Source organism: Ambystoma mexicanum, chromosome 1p, assembly GCF_040938575.1.
Source record: "Ambystoma mexicanum isolate Mex_15411 chromosome 1p, UKY_AmexF1_1, whole genome shotgun sequence".
NCBI classification, from domain to species: Eukaryota; Metazoa; Chordata; class Amphibia; order Caudata; family Ambystomatidae; genus Ambystoma; species Ambystoma mexicanum.
The window spans coordinates 1,031,189,677-1,031,209,798 of NC_090921.1; the positions used below are offsets into that span (position 1 = coordinate 1,031,189,677).

General features: G+C 44.5%; 1 protein-coding gene across 1 annotated transcript in view; it reads left to right on the forward strand.

Annotated features, from left to right (window-relative positions):
- LOC138447679 (anoctamin-10-like) overlaps positions 1-15,349 on the forward strand; it is a 221,506-nt gene extending 206,157 nt beyond the window's left edge. Inside the window, exon 13 of the mRNA XM_069603947.1 lies at positions 10,275-15,349. Within this exon, the coding sequence (XP_069460048.1) occupies positions 10,275-10,304 (30 nt within the window). The 3' untranslated portion in view covers positions 10,305-15,349. The remainder of the gene's footprint in view (positions 1-10,274) is intronic.
- The last annotated feature ends 4,773 nt before the right edge of the window (positions 15,350-20,122 follow it).

Consider the following 20,122-nt stretch of genomic DNA (forward strand, 5'->3'; position numbering starts at 1 on the left):
GCTCGAGTCAGGTGACACACTGTGGATAGTGATTGTTCATTCGACCAAGGTACTCATTTGGGACCACTTTGAACCTTCAAGACCACAGTAGATGCTCTCACTTTTTCTTGGCTTTTCTGGCTTGCACTGGCTGCCTTTCCTTGTACATGGAAGGCCATCTTGGCTCCAATAATCCTGCAGATTGCCAAGTGCTGCTGCTAATCCTGCAGGGCGAGGCAATTTACTAGAAGCCTTGGGCCTTTCGCTGCTTTCATTTCTTTTACTGAGAAGATCTCCTTTAGGTGGGACTGTGTGGTGCTCTTCTACATGGCCCACCATAATCATCGACAGGTGTGCCATTATCAGCCCTGCAATGATATTATTGGGGAAATGTATTGCTCGTTTGCTTTTTGTCTCGCATCATTTATCCATCCTCTGTCGGTTACATCAATGGATAAGTACTCCCTGTACTAGCACCCTTAAGAGATTATATCAGTTGGGCTCAGCCAATCAGGAATGAGGATTTCACACAAATTCTAGGCACTGTTATACGGTATTTGCTTGGAATCCTTGCTCTTGCCCAGCTGGGGCAAATGGATGACTCCATGGAGTGGCATAGTTCTGCAAAGGAAGCTGCTTGTTTCCAGCTTCCTACCAAGGTTGCAGATGCACCCTTCTCATGGCTCCTGCAGTGCGCTGGCACTGGGTCGTCTACGTGTTGTGCTCTGTCCTGGCATGTCAGACGTAGCACCCCACCCCAACATGGTCATGCTGACACTGCGATTCACCCAATGTGATTTTTTTTGGGGGGGGCGGGTGGAGTCAGTCAAGACTCCCCGCAAAAGAACTTAGAAACTAGGGGTGGGTGGAATTCCTGGGCATTAGGTGCGCAAAGCCCTTTTTAATGCCCTCACTTCACTCGGGATGTTAAGTGAGGCTTCCGGGTGCCCAATGCCATTGAATTCCACACACTCCCAAGTGCTGACGCTCAGTGAACAATGCCAAGACATTGTCTGGTCCTTCGACTTATAGAACTCTTTGTGTAGCTACTTTTCAATATAAATATTGTATTTTATGATTCTGGGCATCTCTGAATTCCTCAGGTCGTGTCTTAATTATTGCCATCAGTGCTTGATCAAAGGATTGGTGGTACTCGGGCTCCAGTTCTTTATTTATTTTTTCTTTTCAATGTGTCTAGCTCTCTGCTGAGGACCTTAGATTCATGTGCACTCTAGTTGCTCCTAATGAATGCTTTGTTTACATTGTGGTCATATCAGCAACTGACCCCTTGTTACATACCAAAAATGTAACGGTTTCGCCTTTTAGAAGACTAGGTCTGATAGTGAGTGTTGACCTTCTAGTCTGGACTGCCTTTGTGCTTTTTGTGGCCCAGAGAGGTCCCTATGATCTTGCTGTTTGATATGGAATTATAATCATTAGGCCTCATTACGAGTGAATTGTTGAAAAAACAATTGCAGTCAAAACAAAACTTTCCCACGGCCATTCCACACAGATTATAAACTATCAATTTCCAGTTGTTTTAGCAAAAGGACATGCCCGCTAATGTGACTGCTTCATAGCAAAAATATGTTCAGAAATCAAAGAGTAATGCCCAAATGCGCCAACCGGTTTAATTTAATCATAAAATAATAATCATCGTCGTATGAAATATTAATCTCTCTGTTAAACTACATTCACATTTTAAGATTCACATTTTTGCATGTTTACAAATAGAGAAAGAGAAAACAAAAGTAGAAATTCACTTCAGGCAATGAACAATATTTAAGTACAAATGACATCATGTGAAGTATTGATGTAGAGGCCATTATTTTGAATTTTATAAGTTGTATTTGTAGACATCTCTCCTGATGAACCACTGCAAGAAGGGGTGAAAGACTTGTTGAGAGAGTTATGAAAAAAAATGTTTCAAAATAAATTCAGGTTGGCGCATTTGGACACAACTCTTTGATTTCTGAACTCATTACGAGTGACCCGTTCTGGAAATAAAGGTGCAAGCAACCACGTTATCAGCACCTTTTTCAGACCGGGTCACTCTGACTCTGCCGGTAGGTGCACTGAACAACCAGCCGGCCTGACCTGCCAGTATTTCAGGCCCCTACCGGCCGAAAAATTCCCTGAAGCACCGGCACCTTTAACAACGGTGCCGGTGCTTCAGTGTTCCCGTTACCATGGAGTGCCTTGGGACCCCATGGGGATGGGAACTTACTGTACGGCCGCCTGTGATATCCCGGGATGTCAGTCGGCAGAAACAGTAATGCAAGGTTTCCAGCAACCTCGTAATGAGGCCCATTGTCTGATGCTCTGCCATGGACTATTAGTAACGATCCATGGGCCTCATTACGACCCAGGCGGTAAGTTACAGCCTGGGCCGTGACTTTACCACCATGGCGTAAACTATGTTTACGCCATGGTGGTTGGCGGATTTACCGCCCCATTCCAACCTTGGCGGGCGGTAAATCCCCATTTTCCCATTTACCCTTCCCCATTCCCATTCTGCCCCATAGGGCAGAATGGGAGTGGGGAAGGCGTTAATTACGCCACCGTAAATTACAGTGGCGTAATTAACTCCATGGTCCCTTAGCGCCATGGATTTTAACACCTGCTAAAAGCAGGTGTTAAAACCTCCATGGCGCTAAGGGACCTCGTACTCAGGCGGTAAGGGTCGGCGCTGTTTACGCCGCCGTAAAACCCTTACCGCCTGAGTCGTAATGAGGCCCCATGTCTTTTAGTTTGGCTTGCTGCATACCTGGCTCATCAAGAAGGTCTTAAAAGCCTGGTATATGTTCTGTCATCCTAACTGACCTTTTGAACCAGTATAGTGTTAAAAACAACCCCACCAGGCACAGAGGACATTACCTGGCGTCCCACCTCAAACTGCATAATTTGCTGCACCCAATGAGTTACTAGATAATGTTCTGTTATGAGAGTGCACAAGCGCTGTAAGATTTCTGTTTTTGGCAATTAAGGATTATACGGCACTATTGATGAAACCGTGATGTTCAATAGATTGGAAATGTAGAGCGTGTGTTTTTAAGTTTCTTCACAAACGTTTTGCCATTTTGTATCTTTCTGAGAGTCCGTAAAACGCGTGTCCGAAGATCAAAGAGAATGAGAGGAATGAAGTGTAGCATTAGAATCTTGAAGTGAGAAAAATAGACGTGTATTTCCAACTACACAATGGACAACGCATTACGCTTTTTAAATTAATCCTCTTAACTACCCACCCATTAGGTGATGAATTTTCCAGCCACAAACAGAGGTTGAGTAGATATTTATTCTCCCCAAAATAAAGACAACTACATTGATACTCAAGGAAAGTGGAGGGGCAATAAAGCTGTGAAAAGTAGGGAGTCATATGGAATAAACTTATGAGATATTCAAGTGTCACAAATGACTAATGAATGAGTGCCGGATTACATGTGCAGTGAGTCGTGGCAATCCTAGCCAGTGCTTGCAAAATCTACTATATCACTCTCACCATTTGCAAGGTACTCAAATCTGTTAGCGATGATGGGGATGTTTGAAACTTTGCAGTAAGTGCCAAACAAAGTTTCACTGTACGTGGCTGGCCTTTGGGTAGCAGCACTGCACCAAAAATGAAGCTTGCTCATGGTGACATGCACCATTTTTCAGAAAGCAATGGTAAGTATTTTATCACCCGTTAGCACGGGACGAGTGCACTTCTCTTAGGTCGAATATGTAAACTAAGGAACTCATCCTGCAGATCTAGTGGGATGTTTATGAATTTGCAAGGCCTGATAGCATTGCATAGCATTCTGCAACAACATTCAAATTCAGTGGAATCTGCTGTTTGTGAGTCTTGGTATTCATCTCCAAAATTGAACATGATGGGTAACAGGGCTTCAAGTTAACTTGGATCCATCAACTGCTTGCTGCAATAATTATATAGTTTGCTCTTGAACAAACATTATATCTACAACTAATGTAGCTGTCTGGGAAATCCAACCAGGGTCAACCCCTTTTAAATATGGACACATTTCATGTCAATTTCAAATAAAATGTTTGGAACTCATGCATGTACCGTTGCAAGATGAAACCATTGTCACATGCTGGATCAGTAATGTGCCCTTCCTTATTGCTCAGACCTGGTGTTTTTCCCTTGTACGGTTTGGACATTGTTTTTCAATGTGGCAGTATACGCATACCTGCCCAATGTGCCATCTTCTCTCGTCTGCTCAGGGCAAAGAACATCAGTACTGTCTAAAAGCATAAGACTCACAACAGCTCCCCAATCTACTTCATTGCTCACTTTTGAGGAATGATCACAATTCCCCAAATGTTCTAAATGGTATGGTAATGTTTATTTGTTAAGCGCCTACACACAGGCAAGTGCTTCAAAGCGCTCAAGAAGGGAGCAAACAAGGGGAAAAAACAACAGTCATTCAGAGCCCTTGAATTTCTGAACGATACAAGTCTGCACAGGCAGAGTAAGTGCATATAATACAATTAACAGTGTAGATGACAGCAAATAGGTCTGACAACGATGCTGCAGTTTTTCCAAGTGCTTTGAGGCGCCACCATGCAAGGAGGGGAGACAGGCAAGATAGATAGACGATCTTCAAAGCATGGTACGTTCAGATTGTGCAAGTGCACAGACGGTTCAGGAAAGGGGGGTGGGGAGAAGCCAAGTGCGCCCAGTTAGTCAGAAACTGGATACGTGCTGAGAGATGCCATTCCCATGGGTCCTTGACCAAGTGCAGTAGCAATGAGGCAAGTGCAGGCCCGGAGGCAAGTGCGAGAGGACTGGCGAGTGTGCCAGGAACCAGTGACATTCTGAGGTAGACCCAGCAGCCAGTCGGCAAGCTGAGTGGAAAAGGGGGAGAGAGCAGAGAAAGAGGTTAGCAGGGTAGAGGGAGAGAGAAGGAAGAGGAGAAGAGGAATGCCTTAAAGAGTTTTCCGGAACTTAAGGAGATCAGGCTCAAGACGGAGGGCAGCAGGGAGGCTATTCCAGAGGGAGGCCCCTGCTGAGAATAAAGATCTCCCTCCAAATCTCTGCTTGGAGAACCAGCTCACTCGCAGGAGGTTGGAGGTAGATGAGCAAAGGGCTCGGGAGTGACAGTATTTAGGAAGGCAGCGTTGCAGATAGGTATGTCCCAGGCCCCAGTAAGCTGTGTGGACAATGCAAAGGGTCTTGAACTTGATCCTTGCAGCCCCAGGAAGGCAATGGAGGGATTTCAGCGCCAGAGAGATGCAGTCCCTGGGCTTGAGTCCAAGGATAAGTCTTGCGGCTCTGTTCTGGATGTGTTGCAGAGGGCGCAGAGCAGAGGCAGGGAGGATGAGAAAGAGGCTGTTGCAGTAGTCCAACCAAGAGAGGCCCAGGGCTCTGGAGACAGTGAGCATCTGGGGGAAGGTGAGAAAAGGAAGAGTACCTCTGAGGAGGTGCAGCTGGTAGTTGGACTTTTTAGAGATGTCCGAAATGTGAGGGAAGAAGGAGAGAGTGGAGTTGAAGATGAGCCCAAGGTTTTTTGCCTTACAGGTGGGTGCAGAAGCAGGGCCAAGGGAGGCCAGCCAGAGTGAGAGTGGGAAAGCGGGAGCAGGAGCCCAATGTGAATGCTCTCAGTCTTACTGCCGTTGAGGCAGAGGTTGTTTGCAGCCCACCATGACTGAATTGCGGAGACACAGTCTGATATGAGTGAGGTGGAGGAGGTGGCTGAGGGTAGCCTAAAGGAAAGTTGCATGTCAGCTGCATAACATTGGAAGTTAGCGATGAAAGTGGCAATCACATGTGCCAGGACAGCCATGTAGACTCTGAAGAACCCGGGGGATAGGTTAGAACCCTGGGGAACACCGCAGGTTGAAACAGTGATAGTAGAGAGAAAGGACCCAAGTTCCACCTGGGATTGGCAGTCGGAAAGGAAGGAGGTTAACCATGCCAGAGCCTGACCTGTGATTCCCAGGGTGTAACAGAGATGTGTGATCTGGATGTTGTGGTTTACTATGTCTGAGGCAGAGGAGAGGTCAAGAAGAATGAGGCCAGAATGAGGCCAGACTGATGGTCGTGGAGGCAACCAGCAGATTCACTGTGGACGGTGAGCTGAGAGATTGCCAACTTCTCGAGGAGTTTGCCCAGGAAAGGGGCGATAGAGATGAGGCAGTAGTTTGCCGGAATGGAGGGGTCGCCAGAGGTTTTCTTAAGCAGAGGGTGCATAATGGAGTGCTTAAGAGACGTAGGGAAAACTCCAGTGGCAAAAGGGAGATTGAAGAGGTAAGCCAAGGCTGGAGCGACAGAGTCAATGTTGTCCTTAATGGTTTTGGAGGGGCAGGGGTCCACCTATTTGGATGAGGCCTTCATAGACCGGACTTGTCTGGCAACCTCATCAGGTGTGATGAAAGTGAGAGAAGAGGGAAGTGGTGGAGGGGCCAAGGGAGTCTCCAGAGGTGCGGTAGTGTGGAGGAGAGAGAGGAAAGGATGTCTTGGGTGTTTGCAGTGAAGTGTGTCGCCATGGCCGAGCAAAGGTCTTGGGTGGGTGTGACAGAAGAGGAGGCTGCTGCAGGAGTGGCCAGTTCCTTACAGACTTTGAAAAGTTCTGCCATGTTGTTTGATGCCACAGATATGCAGGCTTGAATAAAGACTCTTTTCTTGGTGTGGATGCAGAAGCAATATTGCCTTTGAAGGAGACGGCAGGCCAGTTTGTCGCAGGGTCTGCCTGCTTTTAAGGGCAGCCAGATCAGAGTTGTACCAAGAGTTGCACTTTTTGGAAGGCTTCAGTCAGACCCTCATGACAGGGGCAAGCGTGTCAAAGGTGTTAGAGATGGAGAGATTGAGGTTAGCGAGGGCTGTGTCAGGGTGGGAGTAAGCCGCACGAGTAGGAGGCATAGAGTAGGTGGCGGAAAAGGCAGCCGCTGTCACTCTTTTTAAGTGTGAAGAGAGTAGAGTAGTCTGTCCAAGAGAGAGAGGCAGTGAAAGGGATGTTGGTAGAGATGATAGCATCCAAAGTTTGGCCCGCTGTGTGTGTGGAGCCAGAAGGTAAGATAGAGAGGGAGAGAGAATTCCATAGGTTGCGGAAAGGTCCTTAGGACTTAGGAGAGTCCAGATGGATGTTGAGATCCCCCAGAAGGAGGAATTGAGAGGAGAAGGAGAGTAGAGAGGAGGCCAGGTCAGCCCATTCCGAGAGGAAGAGATTGAACTGTCCTGCTGTCCGATAGAAGGTGGCCTAAGATTATCGTGTCCAGCAAGGATTGATTGTGTTGCAGGGCGAGCTCATCCATCTTAGTCACACTGTCAGGAAAAGGGATTACATTAGTTATAACATATTTCAACCCTTCCTTAAGTCCCTAATGAAAATCTGGAATGGGAGTCTCCTTGGATCAGTCTTCTTCAGCCACAAATCATTTGAAATGATTTGGTTGGGCAATGCCTTCACATCGTTTGCACTATTGTAGCAAGAAAACCAGATAACCGTAGGGCTTAACACTAGCCTTTAACGCAGCCAAAGTGTCTGCATTTAGGCCCATTCGAACCTAACACAAATAGTTTATCAATTGATAACAGATATGTATTGTTACCAGAATGCATAGTACTCATTTTATTGGACTCTGAATAGTTGCGGGCTGAGTGGACCTCTGGGGATTCGAACCTGTGACGATGAGGTCAAACACAGATCCCGGAGTCGTAGGTACGTTGGTCGACTGACCCCCAGAATGAGGCCAAGTGGGCAAGTGCATCCTGGTAAATTGGGCCATTTATCATCGAGTGTGCATTTGCAGCCTCCACTTGCAGGGAATTAAATCTGACCCATTTCATTGCATTTTAACACTTGCATGGTTTTTTGGTGGGCTGAGGGATAGGGGATGCAATCACTGGAATGCAAGAAGAACTGGGACTGAATGATACCTGCACTTGAGATCTTAGTCTGTCGGTGCTCTAAATGTGGGGTGTAATACGTTGACATAGGACAGCTTGAGCTAGGCGGTTGATTGCTACACAGATGTACACTGTGGAATAATGCTTTTGCTATAATGGATGTGTTATCCTTACTAACCAAATCCTTAAGGTTTGATATGATATGATATTGTATGATATGATAGCCGATTGATCCAATCATAACCCCCTTTGTTCAGGTGTATCTGAGTTTAGAAGGTGGCTCAGTCATTGGCACAATGGGAACATTGAAGGAATTGCATGTAAAATGGCTAGATGGTTTCACTAATGTGATGGGGAAGATGGGTTTGAAAAGATGGTTAAAGATAACATTAAAAGAATACAGTTATGAGCAGCACATGACTGATTTAGCAACAAAAGCACATAGTGGCTCATATTGCCAACTCAGGGCTGTGAGAGCCACTAGACCCAAATATGCTATAGCTTATCCTAGTACAAATACATTCCGCATGTATTTGTTGATGAAGTTCAACAACTCAGAGGCACTGGAAACAAGGGGAGTTAAATATGGATTGAAATATGAAGACAGGCAATGTAAACTGTGTGGATGTGAGGTAATTGAATCTCTTAGTCACCTAATAGTGGACTGTGAAAGTTTGGGGAACCTTCGGGCGAAATATTTAAAGTCATATAGTAACAGGATAGATCTGAATGCCATAACTGATATATGGTGGAATTTCTTGTTAGGAGATGATACTAGTTTAATCCACTATATTGTATCCTTTTATCATACGATTGTCAAAATGTTAAGATGTCTTGTATAGGCTTTGAAAAGAATGTTTTTAATAAGTGTTTTTTTAATTGTCATGTATATACAAAGCCATGTGGCTATAAGTATGTTATATAAATAAATAAATAGATATGATATGGCATTTATAACACGCCTGTACACAAGTGTTTCAAGGCACGACACGGCAAGGGAGGGGAGACAGAGGGAAGACAGAGACAGCGATCCTACAATGCCAAGTGGCATTCAGATCGCACAAGTGCAGGGGAAGGTGGAAGAGGAAAAGTGCGGAGTGGGAGGGCGTTGGGGACAGTGCAGTACATGGGGTAGTAGAATAAATAAAGAATAAGAGAAGTGTGGCCAGCTGGTGGCAAGTGCAATGGTAAGTGCAGACATCAAGTGTCAAGTGATGGTAGGGGACTGTAGGGATACAGAAAACAGTCCCCGAGTGTGGGGGTTGCCAGGGTGGCAGTGCAGGTGTGTAACTAGCAGGGGAGGGGACCTGGGCCCGAGATCAGAGGGTGGCCAGGTCACCAGTACAGTTTCAGCCAGGAATTCAGCAGGGGAGAGGAGGACTGAAAGCAGAAGCAAAGAGGAAGGTTTTGAGGTGCTTCTGGAACCAGAGATGGTTCTCCTCTAGTTTCAGGGAGGCTGTTCCAGAGGGAGGCCCCAGCCAAAGAAAGAGATCTACCACCAACTCATTGCTTGGAGAAGCGACTGACCCGGATAGTGTTGTCGAGTGATCCCTTCACAGGCGGGTATGTAGAAAGTGTATTGCAAGCAATGCGCTACAGAGCCGCAGGGTATCAGTACAACCATGGGCACATGGGTATTGAAGCTGACACGAGCAGGGCATAGAGTTGGTGCTAATACATTGTTTCCTAGAAGCACTACTTTGTTGCTGTCCACAGCAGTCCCAATGCCTTCGAGGATGTCTCCACCAATAGCCCATGGGGAGGAAAGCAACGAGCAATGGTGGTGAAGGGATTACAGTGCAGGGCCAATTATGAAATTGACTACACTCCATGGTCCAGATTTGCAGAACATAAGGTCTGTGAAAGGAGCACAGAGCATGCACTGTTTTCAGGTGCTGGACCCTCAGAAATGTGCAGGCCACCATATTCAGAGGGTTGAGCTGTGCATTTTCTTGGGGCTGCACATGGTGCGCTGGCAGGCCTCCTTCAATGCATTAGGGATGCGTGTGCGCTCCCAACACTTACGGATTATAGACTCCCGGCATCCACACCCCAGCACTATTCGTATTGTGCACATGATATTCGGAGCAGTCATTGGGAAATGTAAATTAAAACAATCTATTTTCTATCCCTCCTTGAGAGATAGAAACTCATGCAAATGCAGTCCCCACAAAAGTAAATGTGCAGAAGAGTCCGGACTAAAGGAAAGTATAGCAGAAAAGAAAGGTTTTCATCCAGACATGGAGATTGGGCTCTAGGCAGGCCTGCTTCTGACTTATGCAGTGGGTTGTTTCTTCTACTTTTTCCCACACACATATCGTGCAATAGAGTTAATGATCCGTTAAAAAAAAAGACGTTGAGGTATGTCCCAAAAAGTGTAATCAAGGACAAACCTAGCAAACCTATGCATGTGTAATAAAAGGTCTGTATGATTTCTCGTTGCCTCCAGGAGACTAAACAAGCCCTGGCAGCCTCCTGAAAAGCGATGGAATGCTCCAGCCAATGAGAGACAGCGTGGGCGGTGCTAAAAGCCTTTGCCTTCACCTAGGGCAGGAAGGCTGAAGATAACCCCCAGAGACGCGGATGGACTGGAATTTCTCTGCGACTGCCGGACTGGTCCCAGCAAGATTGTTTTTGAGGACTATACATTGGTACCAACCTGAGAATTTGGGGGTAAAAAATCTGGGATTTCTTCCAAACAGCCAAAGGGTTATTGTGGTGTTTAGAATAGGTAGAGGTGAGCTAGGAAAGAGGATTCTTTTCCTGAAAAGTAGGTCCTCTGAGAGACTGGTAGGCGCAGGGCAGAGTCACATGCCTGTGAGGGTCACTTGGCCTTTGACCAGCTCTATCTGCACATACTTTATGAACTGCAAAGGCCACAATCTGTCCTCAAGTGATAGTCACAGCTACTTATATTGTGTACTCCACAAACTGCAGTGTATCCTGGTGCTTATGTGTCTGGTGCTACCTCTGACCAACTCAATGGTATGAATGTTATCAAGCTTTGCCGGCAGAAAGGCGGAGGCGGCGGTGCCCAGACTCAATCCGGTGACTTGCAGATTGCACGCAGATGTCTGCCCCTTGCACTAATGACACTAAACTCTCTCTGAAGCAGTACAAGGCTGGAGAGCTCCTGCTTTCCACAGCAGTCACTCTGTTTCTGCAGAGATGATGAGTTTCTCAGGTAGAATGGGGGGGGGGGGGAAGGCCGAGATGGGGCGACCAAGCGATGGGTTATACAGATGCTCACACCACAGTTGTCCAAGGGGTAACAGTTCGAATACCAAAGCAAAAAGAAACCACAGCTAAAATGATGCATGGACAATGAAGTTCACTGATTTTATTTGATTATTTTATTTAAAAATGTTATAGAGCGTGAAAAAACATCTACGTTCTTTACAAATATACATATACAATACGCAGGGATCTCTTCACAAACCTTTACATAAGATATCAAACATTACAAAACATTCAAAATCAGATCCGATAGAAATACAAATTCATCCTAATATCAAATTTGATTAAAAACAGACTTCTACAACCAGGTTTTCAAAGCTTTCCATAATTTAAAACGATCAGGATCAAGGCAAGATTAGAAGGAAGTGTATTCCATCCTGGTACAGCAAGGCTGGAAAAAGAGCTTTTCGTAGAAATCAAAGTTACGAAAAAGAGCTCAGTTTTGTTATTTTTTAAAGATTGTGCCCCTTGAATGAAGTGAAAAAAATTAAAATGTCATAACTCACAGTATTGTTTCCTTAACCTTTGTAAAAGGCTACAGATCATGAATCACAGGCCCTCTAAAAGGAGACAGAAAGCCGCTTAAATGAAAGAAACACTTTAAAAATACATTTCTCTGAGAACAGTCCTGTTGCTGTGGACCTACACAGAATATGCTTGGCCGTTCTAGGATTCCCATGCTCCTTCATTCCAAGACTAAACCTATAATTAAGCTTTATAGACCCGGTTTGATGGCTTTACCGTGTGTTATGGGCCCGAGCACATTAATAATATTTGACAAGGTTTATGGGCCCATACCACCCAACTACGGCGCAAGGAGGGGGTATACACATCTTTCATAACCTGTGTCCCTCTTGACTCTATATAGCATAGCTACTCAATTTGTGGCAATCCAGATGTTTTGGACTTCAACTCCCATTATCCCCAGCCAGCATATTCAAGTGTGAAGGATCATGGGAGTTGTAGTCCAAAACGTTTGGATGGTCACATAATGATTAACTTTGATATAGGGCATATATACATTTTAAGAAATTGGCTACAGGTATGCACGCACCACTGCTAACCTTGAAATGTAGCGTTCTGAACAATCTACAGTCTTTATGAGCTATTCCACAAGCTATACTGGACATTGTCCAATGAAAACACTATTTGAGAATTCCATGGGCTATAATTGAGCTTAATAGACCCAGCCCCAGAGTTATGGAACATGTGGCTGAGTGCTCTTGGGCCTTTTAATGAGGTATACGGCCTCCTAACTCCTAGTACTACCCCAGTGCAAGGTTTATAAAGCATTTATAACTTGTGCCCCTCTTCAAAATATATGGTTCATATAAAAGTATATAGAAGTTCTCAGTACAAAAACCCACTTGGTTGGTAACAGGGAATTGGCTACTGGTATTCTCCAGGCTGCTGGTATGATACGATATGATATGATATGATATTTTATTTGTATCGCGCTCGTACACAAGTGTTTCAGAGCGCGACCAGACAAGGGAGGGGAACAAGGGAGAACACAGCACAACATAAAAACGATCTTACTAGGCCCAGTGACATTGAGAACGCGCAAGTGCATGGGAAAGGGAAAAGGGAAAAAGTGCATGGAAGGGGGAGAGTGGAAAGTGCAGAAGCAGAGGAGCGCAGATAAATAAAATAAATAGAAAATTGAGGCAAACTGTGGTAGTGCAGCCTGCAAGTGGCAAGTGCTGTGTTTAAGGCAGCAGACTGGGTAAGTCTGAATAGGTGCAGAGAAGAAGAAAAATTGGGGGGGGGCTGTATGGGTACAGATACAGTCCCCAGTGCAAGGGGTGGCCAGGAGGAAGTGCAGGAAGGTGGCAGGGTAAGCAGGTACCTGGGCCCAGGGGACAGAGGGTGGCCAGGTGCACAGTGCCAAGAGAGCAGATCAGCAGGGGAGAAGGGGAGCAAAAGCAGAAGCAAAGAGGAAGGTTTTGAGATGCTTCCGGAACCGGAGATGGTTCTCCTCAAGTTTTAGAGTGGCAGGGAGGCTGTTCCAGAGGGAGGACCCAGACGAAGATAGAGATCTACCCCCAGCTCGTTTCTTTGAAAAACGACTGACCCTGAGGGAGTTAGAGGAGCGAAGAGCTTGAGAGGGGAGGTATTTGCGGAGGGATAGCTGAAGGTATTTTGGACCCAGGCCCCAGAGAGCCTTGTGGACAATGCAGAGGGTTTTGAATTTAATCCTTGCATCCACTGGGAACCAATGGAGAGATTTCAAAGCTGGAGAGATACGATCCCAGGGCTTGAGGCCAAGGACAAATCTCGCAGTCCTGTTCTGGATAAGTTGTAGATGGCGGAGAGTAGAGGCAGGTAGGTTTAGAAAGAGGCTGTTACAATAGTCCAAGCTAGAGAGAACCAGAGCTTGGGATACCATGAGCTTCTGGGGGAAGGAGAGGAAAGGCAGAATACCTCTAAGGAGGTGCAGTCGGAAGTTTGACTTTTTAGAGGCATCAGAGATATGGGCCGACAAGGAAAGTCTGGAGTCAAAGATGACGCCAAGGTTCTTAGCCTCGCAGGTAGGGGTAGGAGGAGGGCCAAGGGAGGCCAGCCAGAGAGTGAGGGAAAAGGATGGAGATGGTGTGCCGATGAGGAGGATCTCCGTCTTGGTAGCCTTGGAATATAGCATTCAAAACCATTGGCAGGCTCTACCAGTTCCCACAGCCTGCAAATTGCCCAAAGGGAAGGTTCTCTCAGGATTCCAAGGGTTATAACAATTGTTATGGAAGAGGTTTTTATCAATACGCTTTAGGGTTCTGAGGGTGTCCCTCTACTTTAAAATGTGGATCTCGAAGGTGATTTTACTTATACAAAAATACAGTGTTTCTCACACAAATTCCTATCTAATACTGAAGTCATTAGACACATTTTATTGTTGTTTTTCATCTTTACTGTTCATTTTTTATATGTTGTAAAATGTGTTCTTTTTCTTTTTGACATTACACTGGTTTTGCTGGTTACTTTCACATGACCATTCCAGTCCCCGGGCTGGGGCGGTGCACTGCTGCTTTCCCCAGTGTGACCGCTGGAGGTATTCTGTGTGAAGGACAGGCACACATGCTGCACTGGTGAATGGTCGCCTTCCACTGGATTTCTCGCCTACCGCTAAAATGGTTCTCTGGGTTTGGAGCATCTACCTCTGAAGTGCATGGATGCCTTGGGGCCCACACTTGAGTGTCTACTCACTGGGTGCAGTGCCTCGTACAATGCTTTCTTGTAAATACTATATTTGCCAAAGTGTTCCTGAGTGGTTCCTGACGCAGACTCACCGTGAGCAGAATGTGGTGCTCCATAAACGTATGGGTTTACACATTACTGGGCCTCATTACGAGTATGGCGGTGCGGGAAGAAAGTGGCGGTAACAGAATTGCTGCCACTTTTCCCGCTCCGCCATACTACGAGTTTAGCCCTGGAGTGGGGGATTTACCCACAGCATCATGCTGGAGGTAAATCCTCTCACTTTCCGCGGACAAATCGGCAAAATCAGTGGAATTACCACAGCAGTAATACCGCCAGCGGTAATACTGCTGAAATCCCCAATGAAGTCATATGGACTCCAAATTAATGGGGACTAATTTGTAATCCGGCGGTAAATCCACCACCACCACTTGTAATCCGGCAAACCAAGTGGCAGTAAGTGTAATTCCGTTGGGTGGTATTCCGGCAGATTTACTGCCAGAATACCTCCCAATTTGTAATGAGGCCCAATCGCCCTTATTATTATGAGTTGGATGGTAAGGGACAAAACAGGTGGTAATAGGATTTCCACTTTTTTCAGTGTGCCAATTATGAGTGAGTTAGGATCCCAAAAGGGGGAAATACCTCAAGCACTGACATGTTATGTAATGTTAAAGGATATTTATACCGCTGTATTTCCTACAGAAAAAGGCCAGAATTACCAATGGCAGAATCACAACCTGGCGTAATTCCTCCAATATCCAATTAATCCCCAAAGAACTTTAAAATGGCGACTAAACTAAACTCGGAATCTGACAGATGTACCATTGTGAACTAGGGCGATAATGGCAAATCTGTTTGGCAGTCGAAGCACTGAGAATACCACCAAACCCATACGGAGGGTCACAGTTTTAAAATGTTCAGACAAAGCCACGTATACATGCTCGTTTCTTATTAAATATTTGTGTAGTTACTGAGATGTGCCTGGGTGGGCAGTTTAGAGCGGTGTGAGTGAAATGCGTGTTGTGAGTAGTGAAATGGATATGTCTTAGAAATATTTATTTCTCAAATAAAACCTTGAATAACCTGTCTGAATAATGTCAAACGTGTCTATTTTCCACATAAAAAAGAAATGGAATACCTTCCTGGATCATTTACGTACATAGCGCGCAGCTGTATACAATGCAACTTTCACAAAAATGCTGATTAATTGAAGACAAAATAAAATCGGGGTTTATATTGTTCAAAAGACCGCTGTAACAAGATAAATACCCCTTTACCTCGGCATGGCACAAATGATCTATTTCTTAAGATAATTGACTGTGAATGTTGTTACTTTATAAATAATGTTGTATGATTGTTCATGCCACATGTCTGTATCTCCCTCTGACGCCCTTGAGGGCCTGGCCCGCTCTATGGAGAGGAACATGAATAGACACCAGCACAGGGGCCAACATGACAGTGGGCACATATAGGAGTGTTTCAAATGGCATGTGGGAATGGGACAGAGTGGGTTTATAGACAAAAAGTCGAAAACATAATGTCGAATAGCAAAAATGTCGAAAAAAAAATGTCGAATGTAAAAAAGTCGAAAAACATACATATAATAGGAAAAGTCATAATTTCGAAAAAAAAATGTCGAAAAAAAAATCGAAAACCCAAAACACTTTTTTTTTTTTTTTTACCCAGATAGTAACATTTATTATGGGGGGGGGGGGTCCCCCTCAACCCCCCCATCCCAAACCCCTACCCCAACCCCCCCCTCCTCCCCATCCCCCCCACCCCCATAGATATACCTTTAATTATTTTAAAAAAATCTTTAATATAATATTAAATAATTAATTAATTATTTAAAAAACCATCCCAAACCCCTATCCCCAATCCCCCCCATCCTCCCCATCACCCCACCCCCCATGGAAATACCTTTAATTATTTTTTAAAAAAAGTTTAATAAAATATTTATTATTAACACATAAAATCGAAAAAAGTCGAAAAAAAGTCGACATTTGTTTTTCGACATTTTTGTTTTTCGACTAAATATTTTCGACATTTTTACATTCGAATATATTGTATTCGAAATTATGACTGGATACCGACAGAGTGATATTGCGGCAATAATCATAAAACACATTAGTGGGGCCACTTACCAACCCCATCCATCATTACCGTAAAGAAATCAGCCCTGTTATATTGTATGAGGCAGTGAGTTCTCATCATCAGCCAATATTGTCCTGATTTCTCCCTCCAGTTTATGCTTTCTCGCTCTCTCACTCTTTTTCTCTGTCTGTATCGCGTTCTCACTCATTCTGTCTGTAGCTGTTGCTCGCTTTCTCTGGCTTGTGCTCTTTCGCTCCCTCTCGCTTACTGTCGCTCTCGCTCTGTCACTCTGTGACAGAATGCGTGCAATCCCGACCGTTTTTGCTAAACAGACCTCACTTTCCAAATAGTCCATGCTAGAAAGTATAGTTCACACACGTGTCCTTTGCTGGACCCACTCTACTGGCACACCAGCAACTGCAATGTGATTTGCCAGCTTCCTGTTGAAATCAAATTATTTCCAACAGCCATCGGCTGCCCTTAACAGCGTGCACCCATGGTTCGAACAATAGTTAACTGCATACCCTCATGGCATGGTGGCACGGCTGTGGTTAAATATACATATATAGCAAGATCTTCTTACATATAGTGGCATATGAAAAGATACAATTAACTGGCAAAACCCAGTCTGATGTGCAGCTGCAGGGCCTTTTGGGTATTAGTGCCTGGGCCTGGAGGCTTTACCCACACCATTGGTGGGCCTGACCCAGGGAGCTCTTTGCTCTCTGCTGGAAATGCCTGGTACCTTTCTGGGAGTTCAGGACATACCTCCTACAGAGGCGGAGGGAGGGCTGGAGCTCCAAAGGGCTCCAAGCAACATAATGGGAAAGTCACACCAGGGAGATAATTACTGAAGTCAAGGCCATCTTGAATATGCCCAGGCCATACTTCCCTCCTGAGACCCCACTTAACTTCATTCAGAGACGGCACTTCGGGAGATGACATTACAATGATAACCATTGTTACAACTGCAAGGATGGACCCCTCCACTGTGGAAACATGACTAAATAAGGGGGGGGGGGTGAGACCTCCCCTTTATTGAATCATCTTTAGGAATCCTCTTTGAGTCATCTTGGAGCGGTCTGTAAGGAACTATCTTTAAGCATCCTTCAGAAGATGTCACTGAAACATTGTTGGGGTGAAGACTGCTCAAAGTCCCCAGCCTTTTGATGAAGATAAGGATTTCCAAGGATGGTGCAGAACCCTCTTCCTAAACTCTTTTGGGGAACAGTTCTTATATTTTTAACCTGTGTCCACATTGTAAATGAAAAATGTATTTATTGATTTTATCTGTTTATAATGTTTCAAAGTGCCTGACGTGGTGTTTCTAGATGTTTTAGAATGTTTTAGCATGATCTTAAATATATGTGATATTAGAATGCTGTATTAGACTGTTTTAGATTGTGTAGATTGTTTATGAGTAACATTTTTGTAAAGTTCTTATGGAACTAAACAAATACATTATGATAATATCTTTTATTTCAGCTTAACGTCATAAAAGTTGCATAAAACAATACATACAAAAATATGAATATAAAAACCAAGATTTTCATCACAATCCAACAATAGTTCATAGTAAAATCCATATACAAAACATAATAAAACAGCTTCCAAGGCTTTGAACCCATAGGCCCCTGAGTCCTTTAAGATGAGGCAGCAATAATTAGAGATGGATGGGGATGCAGAACTTACTCATACAGCAATAATCAAACTGACTCAGGAAGTTGGCAAAACTTAGTACTGTTTTATTTGCAATGATGTAAAACGGAGTTACAACAGACATCAACAGACGTTGCATAGCACGATCTCGATGAATTTCATTAAAAACACAACTTTTATACTCAAAATTTGTCATCATTGACGTCACACTACGTAGCAAACTACAAAAACCTACTTGGGGATATGATAGGCTTACAGGGAACATCTAAGTATATGTTCCATACTGACAGGGGTTGTGATTGGGTCTCTAACATCAGGTGGACAACTAAGCCCTCCTCTAGTGCAAGTCATCTTAATCGTCACAAAATACACGACGATTCATTGGTTACACAAACTATAGGGCTCTCTGTTACGTGGCCCTCTACAATTGGTTGGCACGCTTGTACCATTCTGGAATATTCCACACGCTAGCAACATGCAGGCTTGTACCCCAGGTGCTTGGGCGTGGGGGGTCGGCCTGGTCATGCCTCCCTTCCCAATTAGCCCAACATCTACCATCACTCTTGCAGTCTGCCATTCAATTAAGGCCTTGAACTTGGCGTTGCAGAAGCTCTCTGTGCCTGAGATAAAAGGTAGAGTGGCATGGTTTTATTTTCTGGTGTCAGTGTAGCTCGACCCAAAGTCTATTTCGATCTGACCATGTGACTGGAGACCACGTTTTCGATTTCTTCGCTGCATAAAATACTATTAAATGATGAACTCCTGACGCCTTCAGTGTTTTTTCATTCCACCGCGAACAGAAGTTTGTTTGTTTCTCACGTTCATATAACTACTTGACAGACAACCATGCTCACGGTAGCCTCGACTCTTGGTGCTGGCCCAGTCAGCCAGCCTTTTTTTAATCCTCCTTCACCATTAGCTATTTTCCAACTGCGCCACACTGAAGCCCTTTCCATTCACAGAGTTCAAGTCTTGCTAAAGTGCATTGTGGAACATCCAGGTTCTATACATTAGGTATATACATTGGTGCATAGCTGCAATCTATTCACTACATAGCCAGCCTCAAGATCACTTTGTCTACTTGCGTTACTGGATCTGTACAAATGTAAAATGACTTTGCATTTTCTTTAGTGTTTCTTTGCATGAGCATCTTCATTTCGATCCCGAAATGTGCTCATCTTTGACACCTCCTCTTCAGATCTTATAGAATGTCTATGTTCTTTCATCTTGTGTATCTTTTCAGGGTGTGTCAGTTCTGCTTCGCATGACGTCACCTGTCCTCTTTCTCATCCATTTTCACACTTCTTCCGGGACTCTGTCCAGAAGACCATCATTTCTTTGAGAATGCATATAGGGTTTTCTCAATGGATACCTTGTTTCAAGAATTCTTTGCGGTACAGGCATCCTCACTGGTACTGCATGTGTCGCAATTTCCGGCTCCCAACATATAGGCAACATGGGGGCGGAGCTTCTGGTAGAGGTGTTTGGCTCTTCCTCTGCAGCTTTAACAAGATACAAGGCAAATTCAAAGCATAATGCAATAGCACCATGTGCGTTACGTGCAGATGCAACACACAATAGGGATTTTGATGACAATATAGATATTAGCGATCTATTAACAATTAAGAAACTTTAAAAAAGGGACAAAAAGCATTAATTATAGAACTAAGATTGGGCTGTCCTGTTTAGCAGGTAAAGTCTTCTCAACCATGCACGATGCAAATGTTTCCTGAAAAAGATAAGTATATTCAAGTTCCCTGCCTTCTTGCACATTGCGAATGCCTCCTCTATTCTATGTATGTTTTACACATTAAACAGGGGCTTCAAATAGCTCACTCCCAGGGCCCTAAAGCCTACACATAAAAACATAAAGTGACCGTTTCCTCTCCCTCGCCCCAAATAGGCCCTCCATGAACAAGTACATTTAGCCACCATCAAAGTAAAAAGGTGCTCGTGCGTAAGGGGGAGAACCACAATCCCAAAACTTCTCAGACCCAAAGTGTCATTTGGATTCCAGGTGTTGGGAACCCAATAATAATAGACAACAGGAAGACTCATCCTTGATCGATTAAGTTTATAGCTGCCTGCTTAGTTCTATATCATTAATTGTAAGGG